This window comes from Synchiropus splendidus, chromosome 1 (assembly GCF_027744825.2).
Source record: "Synchiropus splendidus isolate RoL2022-P1 chromosome 1, RoL_Sspl_1.0, whole genome shotgun sequence".
In the NCBI taxonomy this organism is placed as follows: Eukaryota; Metazoa; Chordata; class Actinopteri; order Syngnathiformes; family Callionymidae; genus Synchiropus; species Synchiropus splendidus.
This window is the reverse complement of record NC_071334.1, coordinates 16,344,608-16,365,182: the sequence shown is the minus strand read 5'-3', so window position 1 is coordinate 16,365,182 and position 20,575 is coordinate 16,344,608. Positions and strand designations below refer to the sequence as shown.

The following is a 20,575-nucleotide window of genomic DNA, read 5'->3' as shown; positions in this document are numbered from 1 at the left end:
TAAATCAAAACCTTTTCTGTCCATTCGATTCAGGATGGAATGGAAAAACAGATGTGCAAAAACAAGCACTTAAATAACCCTCTATTCTGCACCAACGCTGAAAGAGACCCATCAAATGTATTGTTGAATAACAACAATAATATGTCAACTAGAAGTGTAGTACTTATAAATATCATTGGCTTCACTCAGAGAGAAATTGGGCTGCTTTCAGAGTACTTTTCAGAGTATTGCAATACATTATCAAGACATGTCATAACACATGGTGAAATTAGCCACACATATCTCTGATTCACTGTCAGAGTGGATTATTAAAGAGGAGATTGCACAAAATAAAATCAGATCTAGTGCTCTGTGAGGCTTGTGGTTCGACACATAAGTGCCAGTACATTCAGGAACACAAGCGACACCTCAAATAACTCAGAGCTCACAAATTCTAAAATGAATCAGCCTGATTCCATGGTGTGCAGTTTTCGTTCGAGTCAGTTGATGCACACTAGCGCCATCGTGTGGCGTTAGGTAACGGCAGTTGAAACAACAGTTATTTTCGAATGCCATTTTACTCGCATTACAGATTTGGACATAAATGGACATAAACATAATCAATTAAACAATTTGACATTTTTGTTAAAATATTATTTTACATATTGTATTTAAATTATTCAACAGTAAGGCGCATACCTTAAATAAGACACCAAGATGCTTCTCAGGTCATCAAGCAAAATATGCGCGTGAAAAATGTAATATAAAATGCATCTGTAATTTTTTTTTACTTTATTTGTTTTTCCAGCAGAGCGCTGCTTGTTTGTCCTCTACGGGTGTCCGTACCGCTTCCTCCTCTACTCTGTTGCCAGCCTGCTAGTGTGTAAAGATGGCGGAAGCTCCTACATGGCCCAGCCGGTTTTTCTGCCACAGATGCTCGGCAGAGATCAGTCCGCGCCTTCCCGTGAGTAGCAGAAACGCACATTTAATGTGGATGCATTTTTGAAAATATACTCGACATGGTTGCCAGTGTAACCGTCACAAACTTTGCTCTAGTAGCCGATCTGTGCGATAGCATGCTAACAGTATTAGCTTTATTCTGCGAGGACGTGGTTACATATTATTACCTAATATGATTCAGTTACTGTACAAGAAATAATTTCACAGCCATTTGCTTACATTACATCCTACTGTGGCTGTTGATATTGTGGATCGCTATCGTTAATGTCCTGGACAGCTATGTTGGTTGTTTCGATCATAGTCCGTTTTAATAATGTCTGTTTTTATGAACAGGCTCGTATGAACCTAAACGTTACCCGGACATTCCAGCCACAGACCAAAAACAGAAGAGAACTCCACTGTGGTTTTGAGTGTGTACTGCCATTGACTAGAATGTTCTTCTGTATGCCCCATTCATATGTCTATTTGGTTGTAAACAATTGGAAGACCGGACTGAATTTTTCTCGGCAATACCTCTGTCTGCTTTTTTAAAAACATATTTTTCGAACTTCATGTCGTCAACCACTAAGCTATACTTACATATATATATATATATATATATATATATATATATATATATATATATATATATATATATATATATATATATATATATATATTTTTTTTTTTTTAAACATTAATTTCTGAGTTTTGTATTACGTATTTCTGGAGTGTGGGTATTATTTTGAATCCAGAGAATTGTCATGTAACGGCATTCAGAAATAGTGCTGTTTTGACCTGCAGTTATTTGAACACTCCATGGCTCATTATAAGTGTAAACATTTTCTTATTTATATTTGGTTCAACCTCAGTGTGGGTTCTGCTTTTCTAATCTACCCAGAGGAACACCAAAAGTGTTGTGCAATACTTTTTATGTTGGTCAGCATATTCTAAATGAACCAACCCTTGCGAAACTAATGGCAACATCTGCCTGTTGTGTATCGTATTATAACCTCTCTTCAGTATCTTAAAAACATGGTCACTGGCCAAACATTTATTATGGCATATATTTGTTATTTCTTTTCATCTGTTTTGTGTGACATATTTGTGGTTTGTTGTCAACAGGAGTACACTTGTCCAAGATGTGATTCTGGCTTTATTGAGGAACTTCTAGAGGAGAGAAGGTATATTGATGACATTATATATCACATATTTGCTTATAGCACTTTATCTTACATTTTTCATTGTAAATCGACATCAATCACGCATACATAAGAAATGGCTATATGGGTTAAAAAAAGGTATTACGAAAAGTACTTTTTCTCTCTCTTATATTTGTTTGACTCACTACATTCTGTCTTGAAAGCCCAACTGTTTTATGATAAAATTTACAGGAGCAGTTACTTAGTGGCCGGTTCTGTTTGTTATGTATTAGATGCTGATTTAAAGTAAGTTAGTCTAGCATTTCACATTACCGTGATCTAAACTGTTTTTGTCTCATGTATTGTTATTGACAAAACAGCAGGATTGGCATGCACCAGCGCACTGGCCTCCAGAATTGACATTTGGATGCATACTGGTCTCACTCATTCTGACATGTTTTTATCGCAACCAGACAGGGAAAAATATCACTTCAGATTGCTTTGTGCCAAAAGAAACGCCAAAATACTCCGATTAAAAAACTAGTTGGTTATGTAAACGATTATTTAAAGTGTGGAGCTTTCCTCCTGTCATCAGCGTTAGACATCCCATCAATAACAGCGCGTTTCCACGTCGTGCGTCGCGACTTGCAAGATGTGGATAACCGCAAGATTACGGCTGTAAACAAACATGGAGACCACGATGGTCAAGCTACCGCTGCATAAGGGCCAAGAAGTTCCATCATATTCAGTGAAATTACCGGGCGGAAACAGTGTGACACTACAAATAGAGCATTGTGAAGACACTAATAATCAACTCATAATACAGACACTTTAAAAATGGACTCCAGAGTGATGTTGATGTCTCACTCACACACAGGACTGCAGCAGTTGCAGCCTTTTTTTAACAAGTATTTGACACAAAACCAGTCTTTGTTATTGATTGGAGATAGTCACCGGGGAGTATGGTTCCCAGGTGAAAGGTGAATAGGGAAACACTGCACAACACGCAGCTCCAATGCTGCAAGTACACCACATGCTTTTGTTTATTTAATTTACCATGAGATGTTACATTGTCACTGTGGTGATTGTTTTTCATCTGTGAATCGTGTACGAAAAGTTACCGCCAATTCCTACTCATACAGTAATCTGCCTCTTTTCAGAGAATAATACAAGGAAGTAGGCGATCACTTTCAATTTATAAAATGACAGATGATTTTCTATCTCCTGTGTAGTGCTGACAGTGGCTCCACAGTGACTACCTCCAGCGGGACACAGAATCCGCAACCCCAAGAGGTTTGTAATAATGTTAACTTGGTATTCACATATTGCTGTCAACCTTTTTTGCAAGTGCATGGGTACCCTGACTTACAATTTTCTCAACGAGAGTCCATAGTCACCTTATTTTCTTTCTTGAAGTATAGCTCTGATAGTGAGAGTGGTCACCCTGCAGATGGAAAGTCCCTATTTCAGACATGTTTGTGTTGTTTTCCTAAGCAATGCTGAATAACCACCATTCACATTCCCCAAACTTTGACGGACAAACTTTAACTAAACACAAAACTAAGGGATTTTAGGTGGCAACGTCACCATGGTTGTGAAACAATGCTCATTGGTCAATCTTTTATAAAATAACTTAGTGTACGGTTTATCATGTTTTGTTTTTATTCATTATTCATTACTTGCCTTTTTCATATTGTGTGCATCTGAAATAGGATAATGGGATTTCACTATCACAGGAAGAATGAGAAGTCAAGATCCCAACATGTTTTGTATCCTAGCCATGGTTTATTATAAAATATTCTTCAACAGAATTTGGCCATTTATCTTTCTTGCCCCGTTATTATGAGGTCAATCGATTTAGTTCAGTCAACCTGGTGACTCGACTGAGTTAATGTGTACATCCATATCCATCTACTTCACTGCTAACAATCCCTCTTGCTCTGTTTTGTCTCCAGAATGCAGGGCAGCCCATGTTTACATTTCCTTCTGGGTATGGACAGTTTGCTCTTGGAGTCTTTGATGACAGCTTTGTCTTTGGTACTGCACCTGGAACCGAGGACAACCGTGATGCTGAAAACCGCAGGGAAAGGGAATCGGCATCGAGGCAACGGTATAGTGCGCGGCAGCCGAGAAGTCGTCATGGCGCCAGACGCCAAGGAGGGCGGCATGAAGGAGTGCCGACTTTAGAGGGGTATTAAATGAGTTTGTGAATTACATATGACCATCCAGTATCATATACTGGCTCTTAACTTACTGTACATACTCACTGACTTTTAAATATGTCATGCTTCATTTTCATTGTAGAATCATTCAGCAACTGGTCAATGGTATAATCGCACCAACTGCAATGCCCAATATTGGACCATGGTAAGTCATCAAACTGTATTGTACGTATGTATTCCAAGAAACATTGACACCATACGGAGAGGAAAGACACTAAGGCAAACTTGAAAATGGAACACATCAACGTCACGTCACGTCGACGTAGTTGCGCTGCTTCACTTCCATTCCAACGGAAATGGTCAAAGGGAGTAACTGTGATAAACTTCAACTGGCTGCATGGCCAGTGTCAGACTCTGTGGTCTTCTATAAATCTACTCACCTGTTGCAGTGATTGAGTTAGTCAGAAGACTACTCACCTGTTGCAGTGATTGAGTTAGTCACACATTGAGAATGCATGTTTATTTTTTGCCAAAGTTACAATTATGTGTGTTTGTGTTCTTTTTAAAGGGCTGTTCTTCACTCAAATCCAATGGATTATGCTTGGGGTGCTAACGGACTAGATGCAATCATTACTCAGGTCTTCTTATACCTCGCTGTTTGACTGTAAAAGTGGTGTGTTGCCTGATGTCCAACATGTCTTCACCTCTCTTTGTTTTAGTTATTAAACCAGTTTGAAAACACAGGACCTCCACCTGCCGATCGAGATAAGATAAAAAGTCTTCCTACTGTTCAAGTTACAGATGAACATGTTGGTAAGTGCAATGACATGCTTGGTTTCTAACACAAACTGTGTATATATATATATATATATATATATATATATATATATATATATATATATATATATATATATATATATATATAAAATAAACTGTAATGTCACAGTGTGAATGGGCAATAAGTAATCGTACACAATGTACTGCTGAAAACAATTCCTATGATGAGAATTTAAAATCTCACAGTATAGTCCATAAACATAAGCACACGGCGTACTTGCAGCATTGAACCTGATACGCCAAATATGCATACATGACTATGATGAGACCAGGCGGCGTGCTGTGCTCAATAGCTTCACTGCGGGTCACAGCAAACAATGACTAAATAAAAATAAATACAATGGGGAGTCTGTGGGATTTTAGTTCACGATCATAGTTTTATATGTTTTTTTAATACAAGAAACTTTCAGTAATGACATGAGAAGATACAGAGACTCTGCATCTGTGTTGGTTTTGTTCGATTGAGCATTCCGATTCAATTGTCTGAGACAGTTGCCGTATCAGGGACCAGCACACGCGGGGTTTCCTGCATTGTCGCTGCCAAGGCAAAAAACACTCCCGCCTTAACTACGTTCTCCCTAACATCACAACAAAGGCAAGAGATGTTGAGTTTGCTGTAATTATTAACACAACAACTGTGCCACATCTACCACTAGCCACCACAAAGCTATTAACATCTCAGGGCACCCACCATCTTACTCAGCCAAAATACAACCCCAAAATGAAACTGATGGAACAGTCTCTGAGGTTATGAACATAACAGGGTTCAACATTAAGTATTACCTATTATTAATTCGTATAAATTCTAATAAAACCCCAGTAATGCAGAGAATGGAAATGTATTTCCAGAGATTTTTTATCTTTATTGTCAGAGTGACAAACTTTATCATAATCCCTTTTTAATCCATGTCGCTGATCCTATATTAGTCAAAAACACTCGTGCAGGGGTGTGTTGTGTTTATCACGCTCAGAATAAGTAGGTGATAAGGTCTGAGTTCTAGCGTTTATTTTTCTCGCCTGTAGAGGTCGCCACAACTCCCTTATTTCTCGTCAAGTTGCGCTCCTGTTTGACCCTTGTTTTGTCTGTCCTTATATTGACTCCACATGATCCACCACGTGTTGTCAGTACAGCCCTAATACCACCACTCCATTAACTTACTTCATCTGTCATTTTCATAGCAAATGTTAACTAGGTCGATCAGCCATGTCACAAAAATAGCTTGGATATTTTCCAAATCTTGACCTTCGCCAAGGTTGACATTCATGCATGTCGCCATGGTGACTCCTTTCAGTCTCTGTGCTGATTTCTTGTTTTTTTTTTTTCTTTCAGCTTCAGGTCTGGAATGTCCAGTGTGTAAAGAAGATTACAGTGTTGGAGAAAGCGTGAGGCAGTTGCCATGCAATCACATGTTCCACAATGATTGCATAATACCCTGGCTGGAGCAGGTAGCAACCTTTCACTCGTGCCTGCTCCCTGTCCCACAAGTGATGTATAATGGTGGTTGATGATTGAAGAAATGCTCGGGAGAGGTTTATTGTTACATGTGCCATTTTAAGAATTTATTTTTATGTTCAGAGATATCGTTTTAGGTCAACCTTGTTGGGGGAACCGTCACATGCACGATGATTCATTTAGATTGAGGAAACGGCTCCCGCACTTATTGAAAATTATCCTTCTTAAAACATTTGACTGTGGACTTCACCACAGAAATCATAGGTTTGGAAATGAAGCGTTGTCTTTGTTTGATACTCATGTGAGGAGTGGTGTGGACGGTGTAATAAGATTGACTTTTGTCTTCTTTTTTTTCAGCATGACACTTGTCCAGTGTGTCGGAAAAGCTTAAGTGGACAGAACACGGCAACAAACCCACCAGAATTATCAGGGATGAACTTTAGTCCTTCATCTTCATCTTCCTCTTCATCATCCTCATCTTCTTCTACCCCTCAATCGTCAAATTCCACCAGTCACGAGAACTCGACTGATAACTCCTAAAGGACACGTTTTCCCACTTCACCCTTTGAGCAGTGTGTTGCTCAGAGACTGCTGCGCTTCAAACCGATGACCTCCGGTGTCTCCCTGTTGTAGTGCTTGTGATCGCATCATACCAGGGCGACTTGAACCCTCATTGATGGGCAGCGATAGATGAAGAACATGTATTGTCGTCACTTGCTCCTCGTATTACCAGGAATCTGAACAGTCAATGAGGCGGAGGCCTAGAGTGCAGCTTTGGTTGGGGATCGAGTGGAAGATCACAGATAGATGCAAAGACTGATCCAGTGAGAGAAGAAGCTGGAATCCAAAGATCCACTCGCAGTTTTAAAATAATAATGACATCTGATGTGAATGAACTACACTTATTTTATATTAATTAATCTTAAAAGTGGGTCTCATTTTGACCCCACACACTTAAGACATTTCAGGGCATTTCAGCCTAAAAGTAAAAAAAAAGGACATTTTGAAATCTATTGATTTTGCAATACTGCTAGATAAATAAAGTTGGAATGTAAATTATTTACTTTGTGTGTATTTATTGGCAGTGTAAATTGACTCTTTAAAGGGATAAATAGTGCAACTGGTTGAATGTAAACTAAAGTGGGAAGTTTCTTTTGCTTTTTATTTGTAAAGAGTTGTCTTTATTTTACACTAGGGTGTGCTGAATAAAACAAACACATTTGAAATTGACTTATGTTCAAGGAAGTATTGAATCATATGTTTTGTGTTTGAAATACTCCTTAACACACATTTTTGTTTTAGAGTACATTTTATTATTAATTGTCCAAGTTATGATTATATATTACATTCATACAGCTCCTCGATAAGCTGAGAGGCTATACTTCTCATATGTGCTTATTTTCTCCTGAAGGTGTCAGTGGGTTTTAAAAATACGATCTTCAATAGGTCAGAGTAGATTTTGTCAGGTTCCATGGTCCAACAAAATGAGGACTTTGTAATCTTCCCTGTGTGTGTTTTACACTTGCAGCTTAGTGATAGAATTCACTGAAATATATCCTTGTGCATTTCAATGCATAAATATTTTCATATTTATGCAATATGGTCTTTTATTGCTAGGAGTGACAACATAATTCACCACAGTGTGACTCAGTAATTCACAACTTTTATTTCCTTTCAGCACAATTGTACTTCTACGTTTACAGGTTGAACACAGTGCTGATAGAGCTGTTGCAGGTTGAAGCTATATATATGAGAAATATGCCTTCAGGAGAGGGTTTTTTTATGCGCTGTGCCAGGTCACCACCACCTTCGATTTATTGCTGCATCAGTGATCAGCATTTCCCAGATATCCTGAAAACAGAGGGAACAATTGTATACATGAAAGAACTTTGTCTGCAGGAAGAGATTTCCATGCAGCAGCTGACTTTGAATTTGTTTTCAAACAAAACACCTTGTTCAAGGAGCCACAGAACATGCTCTTGTTTCGACTCTCAATGGGGTACATGCCTACAAAATGAATAAAGTGGTCACCTCTACTTCCTCTTGATTGTCCTGTATTCTAAAAAGAATTTCCTCATTTTTCACAAGAGTTCAAAGAGTTTCAAGTGCGGGATTGTTCTCTGAGGCCTGATGTCAGATCAGATGAAAGTATTGTCCTCTCTCCAGATGACTTTACATAGATATAAGCCATTCTTACAAACTTTCAGCAGTTTTCATTCTTCATTCTTTGGTAGTCTATACTATGAATTTTCATGACATTTTTAAACATTATTCAAGTCAAAAGGGCCAGAATCATGAGGAGTTTTCTAAATCTTACATTTTTGGGAAATATAATCCACAGTTGTGCTTGTAATTTTAGATTTAATAAATATTGCTCACTTTTTAATGATCTGAAAGTATTTTCCACTACTGATAAGCTGCTACATCACAGCCAAAACATTTCAAATCACTTTAATGTCAATGTTTACACTGCAATATCATATTTAGTCACTGTTACACCATTAGATTTGTACTCCAATGTAGTGGCATGCAATATACATAGTATATAAAATACATTTTTATAGAAGTAAACCCTGATACTGTCCTGAGGTATGAGTTATTCTGAAACAGGACATGGTATAAAAATCTATTCTTAACACGCATCCTGCTTCAATCCATTAGCTCAAAAAGAATATAGGCTTCGTTGTCTGCGTTTCATGAGTTGTACTCCATTTTTGCCCTGTTTCTCTTCCTATAAAATAATAAATGCGCGGCGGCAAACGTCTTTGGCGCTGTAAGCAATAGTTTTTGAACAAACAGTCTTATATCAATATTTCGTCAAAGGCTGAGTAGTTTCACGTGACCACGCCTCTATCTCTGACGTCATGCGGACGTGATCCTCAGGGCGTGTGCGTGCGGTGCAACTAGAGGACGAGTGGCTCCATCAGACCCACGAACATTCAGCTCGGTCATCGAACGGGAAGCCGACGGTCGAGACGGCGTCGAGTTTATTTCACAATCTAGTCGCTGCTAGATTCGTATCCACCATGAAGACACTTTGGGTCGTCAGCGTCCTTCTGTTGAGCTGCTGGCGAGCAAACGCGTCCACAGGTAAGGTTTTTCCTCGTCAGCCATGTTGGTTCAGAACATAGACTTTGCCTCGACTGAGGGCAGTAGCTTTAGCCGACAACGGCGTTCCAAACAAATGTATGTATACAGTGCATCGAATATTCATTGTAGTTGTCAAACTATGTACATATATCGTGGCCTGAGCGTGTGGAAGACGTTCGCTTCGTTCTTCGTGATGACAATTCACAGTCCGTCGTATGATTAGCTTAACGACCTTTGCCTGACAGTTGTTATGTTGCTACGTCCTGACGCTTAATGCGACACCGTTGGCATTTTGTTCCGAATCATCCCACCGTTGTATTATTAGAAGCGATCAAGGCTGTTGTCACACGCGTCATGTGATCTGTAAAGCACTAACCGAACAGCTATGACGGTACAATGATGTTTACTGTGCTTCCCCCCGACGCTTCAGTGCGATAACCATCGACAAATTTGCATTTTGCCATCTTCCAAAATCTATACCAAAATGTTGGGCGTCCGACCTGATTTATTGGTTGGTTGTTTCTCTCCCGTGAACCAGTCGGCCCAGTCGGCGACGAGTTCTTCGAGGTTTTCCGCAGATATTTTCTGTAACTAACGTCGAAGCCATTTGCAACCTAATCCCACCGGTTCGAAATTGATGTCAAATCGTAGTTAGGCTTGTTGATAAATAAAGTTATAGTGTCCCTGTGGTATGGCCTGACCTGATGCTCTACTAATTTTGATCGAAAAGATGGTCAACAGGTCATGTTATTTTTGGTAAATCTAATTCATTAGCCCAGCGTGCACTCAGTTGCATGAAATGGAATCATGTTAACAGCCTGCTAGCTCTGCTGCTGAGTCCTTTCCTCTGATAGTCAATTGATCAAAAGCTTCATTGGTTGATCCACATTTTCATTTTAATGGCTGTTTGTCTCTTCATGTTGCCTCTTTAACCCCTAAGGCTGCTTCTTGTTGGAAAGGTAACTGATCTCAACTTGATTCACCAGTCCTCAATGGAACCGTCAATATTTGTTGTGTGAATATTGAGATTTGCCTCAGGGTAACGTAGTTTATGCAAAAAAAAAAAAATGCTTTCAACCTTGGGTTTATACTTGCAGATGGGAGAAACAATTGACAATCTGACAATTGCCTTCTTTCTTTCTTTATTAAATACAGTGACAAAAATGTGCGAGTATTGTTTCTATATAATATTTAACCTCCAAGGCTAGCAGCTGTTTACATTGGATAAACACAAAACTGATAATCGGATTTGGTTTCAGCGAGACGACGCTGTACACTGAAGCTAAATATTTTCTATCAAAACAAAATTCCCTAAAAATGGCTTGACTTGGATAACTTTTTTTGTCATACACACACCTTTTATGTATCACTCGGCATATAACTGTCTTTATTTGATCCAAATTGTAGTCTTCCTGCTTCTGTTTTTGTAGTTGTGTCAAACATCAATCTGAAGGAAGATTGATGTTAAACATTTCTGTACATATGAGGAGGTGATTCAGAACTGTATGCACTTCATGAAGAACTGTTGCTTATGTTTTTTTGTCTCAAATGTCTTTGATGTTGGACCCACCCAACTGCAAAACTTCCTGGGATACCCCCCACAGTTTGAGCAAATAAGTCCTCCCTAGTCGAAGGCTCTAAAGTTCAGCAGTATCCACCCAGGCAAAAAAAAAACGTGGAAGTTGGGCCCCACAATGGTTCCATGTGTTATCTGTTACTTCTGCATAGCAGTGTAGGGAAACACCAGTGTCGGCATAACTCAGTGTGTAGTAGTCCAATATCATGATGTAGGATGAAAAATGAAATGAATGTGAAATTTAAATGACGTTTTCCTAAGGTGTATTTCATTGATAGCACTCCTAGTTCTCACCATTTACCCACAAGCAAAATGACATCCCAGAGGTGAGAGACAGAAAATCATCAGCTCTATTCTTCAAAGTGTTCAGTAGTCGAAGTCTGATGTCATGACAGGGCGATATTTGTCTGCAAAATTAACCGTAGGCTAAGGACATTAAATGATGGTTGAAATATTAAATCATGTTTTGCAAGAAAAGGAGCTCTAATCACCACAGAACAATGGGACAAAATATTACAATAGAAGTCTGTATATATTTGGATATCATCATGTAAAGAGCTTAGCAAGCTGTTTAAAAATTGGCCCTTACCTTAACCCCCAGTGTTGCTGAAAGGCCTATGGCTGTTTATGTTAATAAGGTATTGTGTTTTAAAAGTCAAATATTGAACTACTTGCAGCGTAATGGAACACGTTGTAAACAATTGCTCATCTTAATGGCGCTATGCTCTGTCTGCGTGTCAGGGATACAAACTGAGTATAGCCTTCCAATTTTATTTTTGTGAAATTACCTTTATAAAATGTCAGTGAACACATTCAATAAAGTGTGGCACTTCCCTCCATATCTGCAGTTTTCTAAACCTTCATGGATTTCAAGTTTATGCTTTGAATGATTTTCATATCCGCCTCATTTGCTTTTGCTTTTCATCGCATTTCAAATAGCTCATCCATCCAGGTTCTTGATTTCTTTTAAGGTGACGCTAAGGGTGTTGAAACTCCTGCTTTTGAAACCGTCTTAGTCATTTATGATTGAGTTGAGTCATAAAAGCTGGTTCCTCTGGTACTTGCTTAAATGTAGTTTTTTAAAATTTTGTTTTCAGTTACTTATTTACCCACTTAGCCCAAAGGAACGATCTATTCCAATTTCCACAGTATTAGAAGCAGGTTAAAAAGACAAGCATTTTGATTACAGACTATTTAAATATGACGGTCCCAACTAACCCCTAACTGAAATCTCCTTTTGCTTTGAATGTCCTTTCTGTGTGCTTTCATATTTTCATCCTTTTATGTTTTTATTAACTTTTTTCTTTCTCTTCTCTTTTGATTTCTGTTCTGTCCATCATGATCATCATCATCATCATCATGAATCCATGAAATCACCTGCCTTGCTCTTTGAACCCACCACATGTCTCATGTCGCTGTGTGGACTGTAACTGTAACCCAGCGGGTTTTATCAAGTCTCCTCTATCACGGATGAAGTTGATCAATGACAGTGCTGAGCTGCACTGTGAGGTCATTGGGGAACCCATTCCTGAGGTTCAGTGGTGGTTCATAGAGGGCGAAGAATCCAACGAGACCTCGACACAGCTTTTTGATGGTGCACGAGATGACCGCGTGCAAATAAATGCCACATATATCGCACACGCCACCAGCACCATTTATCTCACTAGCCTTACCCTAGACGACTCGGGTACATACGAGTGCCGGGCTTCAAACGACCCTGACCGCAACGAACTGAAGAAGACGCCTAAAATCAAGTGGATCCGCTCGCAGGCAAATGTTATTGTCATTGAAAGTGAGTGGGAGAGGACCCATGAGGAGATATTTGACAAACCAGTTTGGCTTTTATCTTCTCATTAGCAAAGTCCTGGAACTGAACTGAATGTTCCTGTCCTCAGCTCCCAGATTCCTGGGGTAGTTCCCCTCCCTTTCTGCCTCACCCCCAAATTCATTCTCCTTTTATTCAAACCCCTGACATCTACTATATCAAGTGTGTTTGGGCCGTCCCATTATTCCAGATGTCTCTGATTTAGTGACACCATGCATAAATATAGCCACATTTATACACCTTTTTACCAATACTTGCTTTACTTGCAATTTTGCTGAAGATGCCTACATTTGAGTATGTGAATTGGTTTATGTATATATATGTATATATTTTTTACCTTATGGTTAAGTGAAGGCACACAAGATGGCCACTGATCCCTTTGAGGCATTTTACTGACTACTTAAACCAAAAGGCTCTCTGCCTTGTGGTCTGATGTACACTGTCTATTTTGTCTGCCCAATACATCTTATATTTATTAGATCTTTTTCCATTCCATTCTTCTCCTTCCTGCATGTGCTTAACAAACTTTCTGGAATCTTAGTTTCCTGTAGCTCTCCAGTAATCCTCTTTGTTCCTCAAACGTGACCAGCTCTTCTAGAGGTAGCCCATTCTCCCTTGTACCCGACTTCAGGTGTTGTGTGTATGTCCCTCACTGGATACTTGCAAAAAAATAATTGTTCCCTGGTTTGTTTCAAGGTCCGCAAATCATCACGGATCCTGTTGAGGTCAGCAACCAGACCTCTGCTACACTCACCTGCAACTTGACAGAGACAACTCTTCCAGTTAAGGGCTCCCACTGGCTTCACAACGGCAAAATTATCGACAAGTCCAAATCCACTGAATCCAAAACATACACTGTTTACAGGTGAGAAAAGACGTGACTCTGTTTTCGTACACTATGAAATTCATTCTAACCATTAGCCTATGGTGTGCCTCATGCGAGAACCGGTAATCTGAGCTTTTAATTTAAAATATTTGTATAATTTCTTCCCAGTTTTCCAATTTGTACAGTCTTCACTTAGTCTTAAGCGATAGCTAAGATTCAACTGTTGTGGAATTTGTTTCACTGTAATTTTATTGCTGCTGCGTTGGTTCTGTCATTCTTTTCCATCGTCCTCCCTTGTCTTCAGCTGCCTCCATAAACAACAGAGTTAGAGGCACCATCAGGGCACTCGCTGCTCCTGATTAGCAGAGAGATGGAGCATGCAGACGTGCAGCTTTGCCCGTCGTCTTGGCAGCAGGGAATTATTGCCTCTAGGACTGTGCTCACTTGCCACGACCTTAATTCCCGATCAGGGGAGAAGGCTACACGATACATGAGTGCTGAAACGCACAATATTATGATTGTTTTTACTCTGATCATTCAATCATTTAGACGTTTAAAAATAATTGAGATTTGTTGACCACTTCTTCTGTTTGTTTGCAGTTTGGAAAAGATCACCCATAGTAGTGGTGGGAAATATGAGTGTGTATTCCTGACTGAGCCAGTGGTGCAGCAGACCATTGAAGTCAAAAGTAAGCGTTTTGTTGAAGGCTTTTGTTCCAAGCATAACCCTTTTACAGATATATGACTGGTCCACATTGAAATAACCAAGTATTCCAAATGGCTTGGAAAGAATGATGACATTGAAAGAAGAACATTTTTGCACTTCTCATAAGTCTGTGTGAAATTCAATTTATTTAAGGCATTGGCAACAATACACGCCCAGTGTGGAACTCTTATTAAATATGCAGGCTGTTTGGAATCAAGACTATCAACATTAGAAGCAAAATAATGTTGAAGTCTAAAAATGACCCGCTTAGTTTATCTATAACAGGGTTTATCTGCTAATCTCGGAATACAATTGAATTAGTTCCAGGGTTCAGTCCTTCTGCCCTGTTGCTGCTCTGCTCTAGATTAGCACGGATCCTGCAGTGATGTCAGAGATTGTCCTATTTCTTATCCATCTTCCTTTTTTTCCTTCTGCAGCCCTTCCTCACGTTTCTGCCTACAAGCACTCCGAGCATGGCAACGAGCAGGACAAAGGAGTAATGGTGTGCGTGAGCCACAGTTATCCCCTGCCAACCTCCTGGATGTGGTACAGGGAAGACGATGGCAGCCCGACAGTATGCATGCGCACGCTCATCCGTCATACATACACACTATTCATGTGTTTACTGCATATGAATAGGTCGGATCAATAAAAAAAAAAAAAAGAATTGAATTGACCTTTTGCACATGCTCCTCAGGCCATTGTCAATGGAACCAGCAAATATGAGATCAAGAGTACCCCCGAGAAGACCACCTTGACTGTGAATGACCTGGACATGGAGACTGACATTGCCGACTACACCTGCACTGGTACGAATGACCTGGGATCCAGCAGCGACAAAATCCACCTGCGCGTCCGCAGCCGCCTGGCGGCTCTGTGGCCCTTCCTGGGTATTCTGGCCGAGGTCATCATCTTGGTGACCATTATCCTCATCTATGAGAAGAGGAGAAAGCCTGATGAGGTCACTGACGGTATGTACACCCCTTCTCTGCTGCTGTGCTTATTCAAGTTTGTGAAATCCAATTACACAAATTATTAATTGTGAAATGAATTATGAGAATTATTTTGCTATACTACTGTAGAAATAGGGTGTCACAAGTATAAGTTGTTTATTGTGCTTCTGCATTTTAAGTTTTTGCTCATCAAATACATAAAAGAAATTAGATTATTGCATTTTATGTTTGGTCTTATCAAATACATAAATGATATTAAAAATAACTGCTTTGATTAAATGGGCTAAACATCAAATGCATCCAGTTTAGTAAGAATCTTAACTAGGGACGCTAATGTGCAGTGCTCATTGTGTACGCCGTGTGTGTACAGAGCCATATATAGAGGCAAAAGGGTCAAGTATCAAGATTGGTAACTGATGAAACTATTAAATGCTACATTAAGAAAAACCCTTGCTCATATCATGGTGTTCTGTGGAAGTGCAAAGTGGCTATTTTGGCCCAAAGAGTGATAAAAACGGATCAAGAAGAGAATACAAATAGACCAAAGTGCTTCTGTTTGAGTGGCTCATGAAGTCGTTTTGCAGGAAAATAATTCCAGCTGTCGGTGGCAAGAACGCCTCTTTAATCATGCTGCATGAACTCTATGTGAACCCTTGTGTATTTATTTGTACATATTATTTTGTATTGCGTTCTTGTATTTAAACTGCCCTAAAGTAGATTGGCCTCTTTTTTTTGTGTCGCGTAATAGACTTTCTTTATTTTCATTTTTATTGTTTACATTTTTACTTCTCTGTTCGCTGCTGATTTTGCATTTGGTAAGTGAACAAAACTGCATGAGAGACTGAAGTGGTTAAGCTGACGGCGTGGTATTAAACTCTGGCAGCCAGAATGACGGACACTACCGGTCACCACTTCTCGAAAAAGAATGTGCTAGAAGATGTGATCACTCTTTCACTGGCCCTTCTGTCGAAATTCCGTAATCGATGTGTCTTCCTTTGTTTTGAGATGTATGAGCCAATGAAAGAGTCAGAGACAAACTAGTGCCGTGGTTTGACGCTAGGAAGGTTGAGCAGTGAGCGGTTTCGTCTGCATGACCTGCATCTCTGCATGAGTCCACGAGGCATTGTTTCGTTCACCTCCAGCCACAGAGCCTCTTCTCCTGAATACATTGCTCTAGTGCTACCAGATGTGTGTCAGCTCTGCCAGTTTACAGATGTTTCCTGTTTGAATAAGACCACTGCAGTGCTCCTTTGCTGTCTTTGCTTGTTCTGCATGAGCCTGATGATGATGATGATGATGACAATGCAAGGAGTGGCTCCTGAGATTTGACTACTTGTTGAGGGGAGGACTGTGCAATATCAGGAAAACACTTTTGATTTATCTAGTTCTTCTGGGACAATAGTGACTATAGCTGTATCTGCTCACAGTCTTTGTTTCTTCCCCTCCTGTTAGTTGTTTCTGATAGAAAATCTGTGAGAAATATCTACAATAGTGACTAATGGCAACAATGGTGGTCATCCAAGATATGAAACACAAAATTCAAGCTGAGAAACTAGTTGCTTTTTTTAAGTCGTAACTTCATTGGTATAAGTGTGTGTGCAAGGATGAGGTCCAATTTCCTTTACATTTCCTTTATATTGTGCAGTCCCACTTCAAATCCAAATGCACATTATTCGCTGACACCTGGAGGATTTCAGGTCAGATGTGAGGGCTGTGACTTCCTCGGCCAGCAGCAGGTGCAGCATGTTCTCGCTGACTTGACCTCAGGTTTCTCATAGAATCACATCACAGAAGGTGTCATGAGTTAACGTCAGCCACTGTGGTGTGCGAGAGTGCGTTCAGCATGTTCTCTCACACCAGTCTGACTTGGAGCCACCATCCCTCCACTCACTCTTTCTTTTTTCTTTTCCGTCCTCGCATCCCTGCCGCCCCCAGATGACGACTCAGGTGCTGCTCCCCTGTAAGTGGCCTCTGTTTTTAATCTACTTAAATGCCAGTCCACAAGTGTCATTGGTGATGTTTTTGTTGGTTGAATTTCACAGGAAGAGCAATTCCACCACCAACCACAAAGACAAGAATGTGAGGCAAAGGAACTCCAACTAGACACAAAAGGTGAGTGAGGCTTTCAGCAAAACAATCCTTTCAAAACAGTTTCTCTGTCCATTAGACTTGTTATGATGAAATCTACTAACATGTTGTCTATTAGCTTAACCCAGGTGAAAATGTGAAATGGCTTCCGCATTCATCCTCACTTTCAACATCCTAGCACCATAGTTCGACTGTGTGTTCTTGAAATTCAGGAAGAAACAAGGTGTGACTTTAGGAAAATGTCAAAACAGAAGGTTTTTAGCCGCACAACTTACTGATTAAAAATCACATCTCACTGAAATCTTAAAAAAATGGGGTTTTTTTTTCACATTAATCGTTTTTGTGGATCTTTTTTATATTCCTGTTCATTCAGTTAATGAAGCACAGTGTGTAGTTCTGTTGTGATCAAAAAGCAGGAGGCATGAATATTAAACGACTTGTTCAGAAATATTCAGGCTGTTCTTCAGACCAAACAGTGGGGCCCTGTGATTTTCCCATGGTTACGGTTTCATGGACAGAATCGTGGAATTTCTCAGTTGATCATAATCCGATTGTTGACACTGAATATTGTATGTACAAATTATTCATGTGGCCCACACAGTGGCCTATGGATGGCGAGCAGTTTCGCCTTGCAGCAAGAAGGCTTGATTCCCGGGTCGGATCGAAAGCCTGTCTGCATGTAGTTTTCATGTTCTCCCCGTGTGCATGTGGGTTCTAAATTAGTATAGGCTCATAGATTCAAACCATAGGTGTGAATATGTGAGCAAGTGGTTGTTTGAATGTGTGTTGCCCTGTGATGAACTGGCGACTTGTCCAGTGTCTTCCCCGCCTGTGAGAGTGGCACAGCTCCCCCAGAGAAGCAAATCTGGGTGGCACCGCCACCACAAACTGAGCTCCTCCTGCTTCAGTACAATGTAACTAAAGCCAAACTGTTTTTCTAGGAATTTCAGCAAGTCATCAGGTCCATGTAGAAGTCAGAGCCACTGAGTGCCGTGGCATCACGTGCAGGCTGGATCCGTCAGGCTCGGACTGTTTTAGCGATGTGGGCCCAAACAAATAGGAGACTCGGACAGGGCATCTCAAGGACTGACTTGTCTGACTGGTTTTTCATGGATGTAGAGCACTATATTGAGGAAATGGGCCATTTATCTAGTTGTTTACATTAAACATCTAACTTTTTTTCCATTTTAGTGAAATAAAAACAGACTAATATATATATATATATATATATATTTCTACAACATGCTTCACAGTGACATCAAAAACAATTACAATGATGGGTTACAGCAAGATTAAACCACAGATTGTTTAAAAAAAATACTATTAGTAAATAAATAAAATAATAAATGAAATAAATATAAACTAGGGTAAAATACTGAGTGTGTATTAAAAACCAGTGTAAGATAAATCGTTGCTTCTCTGTCTTCCAGGTGGACGTCCAGCTGGCAGAGGCATACTCAGCTGCTGTGTGGCACATTCTATGATACAACTATGGTTTTAAGTACCTTTTTGTGTTTGAGTGTAATGTAATAAGAAACTTACTTCCTTGACTTTAATTTTCTTTCCTGCTCTCCTCCTCTCCACTCAGCGTGGCTGGAGAAGTATGTGCGACTTACATTCTGCTTGAGGCTTTGGGCGAATATTGCATGAGACGAAGTGGCGTTTTTAGCTTCCGTGTGTGTTCAGTGTAGAAAGATCCAAATGTTGAATGCTTAGTTAGTGTTGATCTTCTCTTCACTCACTCTTGTCAGTCTTTATGGTTTCATATACTCTCAAGAAACGACTACTAGCAGCACAAGACATTTCGATCCTGACGCATCACTCCCCTCTCATAGCTTAATAGCAGGAGGAACACTGCATCTCATCCCTTCGCCACTACAGTTTTTTTTTCTTTTGCCTTAATGAGCATCACTTTTTCATGTTACAAAATGAATGTAACATATTTCATTGAAGGAATACTCATCTACTTTTTCTTTTTGCCATGATAAAGTTTTTATCAACAATTTTATTTTGCTTCTTGTTTGTTGGTTTTAAACGCCGTTTTAACAGAAGGACCAACTGCAATATCTTGTTTGACTTATATTTGACCACTGATGGTTTTCTGAGGTAGAACACTTGTGCGGACTGTTAGGACGCCTCATCGTTCCATCACTGTGTACACGAATCGGAAGCCATACGTTTCATTAAACCTATTGTGATCGGATGTGTCCATTTGCAGTTTGTTCACCATAATAACCTGAGCTGTATAGAACCTCGAAGTACATCAACTACCATCCTCTTGTACAGAGGCACAATCTGAATAAAGGTATTTGATTTAACTCGCCTCTTGTCTTTGCGAAGATTGCAATATCAAAACACAATTTGGATTTGAGGGAGCCCACAGTGAAGGATCAGAACTTTTGCTGCTTCTTGCTCAGAAACCTGCCTGACAGGAGAGCGACTGTTTCCTGGAGGGGAGCCGTCAGGTTGTCAACTTCGATAACAACTCGGAGGTGAATATCCAAGTTGATCTCGCACAGCATCTGAAAGATGAAGGCTGAAGTTTTCTCCACTACTGTCTCTTTTGGCCATGTCATTCTACTCAGACACTGGGAATATGGGTGATATTTTGGAAACTTAAGTTGATTGCGTCAGTGGAAATGAAATGTATACAGTTTAATTTATCCTGCTGAGGCAGCAGTCTAGGAAAGACGTTTTTGTCTTTAGCTATAGTCATCAGTTCAATGAAAAAAAAATACTTCAATAGGATTGAAGTACTAATATTTTGCCCCTTTTCAGTACCTGTTAATGGCCTTTCCATATAACTGCAGATGTATTTCGGGTTGATATCCAATACCCAAGCAAGTTGGTACAGCCTGTGACCTAGGAGTGGGTGCAATTTTAGTGATCACAGAGAGCTGAGCCTAGAAGGTTGGTAAGGTTAGGTCCAGGTTACTAGGGTTAGGGACAGTTACTGCAGACCACTGAGGTCAGAACCTCATGCAGTCTTCCATAACAGC

At 39.9% G+C, this 20,575-nt stretch overlaps 2 protein-coding genes across 3 annotated transcripts; both read left to right on the top strand.

Annotated features, from left to right (window-relative positions):
• The first annotated feature begins 848 nt into the window (after nucleotides 1-848).
• Nucleotides 849-8,533, top strand: rnf126 (ring finger protein 126). The gene is made up of 9 exons (XM_053878078.1): nucleotides 849-943; nucleotides 2,044-2,102; nucleotides 3,293-3,353; nucleotides 4,016-4,251; nucleotides 4,365-4,427; nucleotides 4,791-4,860; nucleotides 4,942-5,035; nucleotides 6,390-6,505; nucleotides 6,870-8,533. The coding sequence occupies exons 1-9, from the start codon at nucleotides 869-871 to the stop codon at nucleotides 7,050-7,052; spliced, it is 957 nt and encodes a 318-aa protein (XP_053734053.1). The 5' UTR covers nucleotides 849-868; the 3' UTR covers nucleotides 7,053-8,533.
• Nucleotides 8,534-9,395: 862 nt separating this feature from the next.
• On the top strand, nucleotides 9,396-19,894 carry bsg (basigin). 2 transcript variants are annotated; one of them, XM_053853108.1, is made up of 9 exons: nucleotides 9,396-9,602; nucleotides 12,620-12,970; nucleotides 13,700-13,868; nucleotides 14,430-14,518; nucleotides 14,973-15,109; nucleotides 15,233-15,506; nucleotides 17,424-17,448; nucleotides 17,531-17,600; nucleotides 19,007-19,894. In XM_053853108.1, exons 1-8 carry the CDS (start codon nucleotides 9,539-9,541, stop codon nucleotides 17,589-17,591), a joined length of 1,170 nt encoding a protein of 389 aa, XP_053709083.1. In that variant the 5' UTR covers nucleotides 9,396-9,538; the 3' UTR covers nucleotides 17,592-17,600; nucleotides 19,007-19,894. The 2 variants fall into 2 exon arrangements, with proteins under 2 accessions (XP_053709083.1, XP_053709084.1); XM_053853109.1 differs by lacking the exon at nucleotides 12,620-12,970 and having other exon boundaries at nucleotides 9,400-9,602.
• The last annotated feature ends 681 nt before the right edge of the window (nucleotides 19,895-20,575 follow it).

What these genes read in the sequence shown, in the direction of transcription:
- rnf126 (XM_053878078.1), top strand. Translation starts at nt 869, where the DNA reads ATGGCGGAAGCTCCTACATGGCCCAGCCGGTTTTTCTGCCACAGATGC. An exon ending in AGATCAGTCCGCGCCTTCCC is followed by an intron (nt 944 to 2,043) that starts GTGAGTAGCAGA and finishes TGTTGTCAACAG; the next exon opens with GAGTACACTTGTCCAAGATG. An exon ending in GAACTTCTAGAGGAGAGAAG is followed by an intron (nt 2,103 to 3,292) that starts GTATATTGATGA and finishes TCTCCTGTGTAG; the next exon opens with TGCTGACAGTGGCTCCACAG.
- bsg (XM_053853108.1), top strand. Translation starts at nt 9,539, where the DNA reads ATGAAGACACTTTGGGTCGTCAGCGTCCTTCTGTTGAGCTGCTGGCGA. An exon ending in AAAACATACACTGTTTACAG is followed by an intron (nt 13,869 to 14,429) that starts GTGAGAAAAGAC and finishes GTTTGTTTGCAG; the next exon opens with TTTGGAAAAGATCACCCATA. An exon ending in GCAGACCATTGAAGTCAAAA is followed by an intron (nt 14,519 to 14,972) that starts GTAAGCGTTTTG and finishes TTCCTTCTGCAG; the next exon opens with CCCTTCCTCACGTTTCTGCC.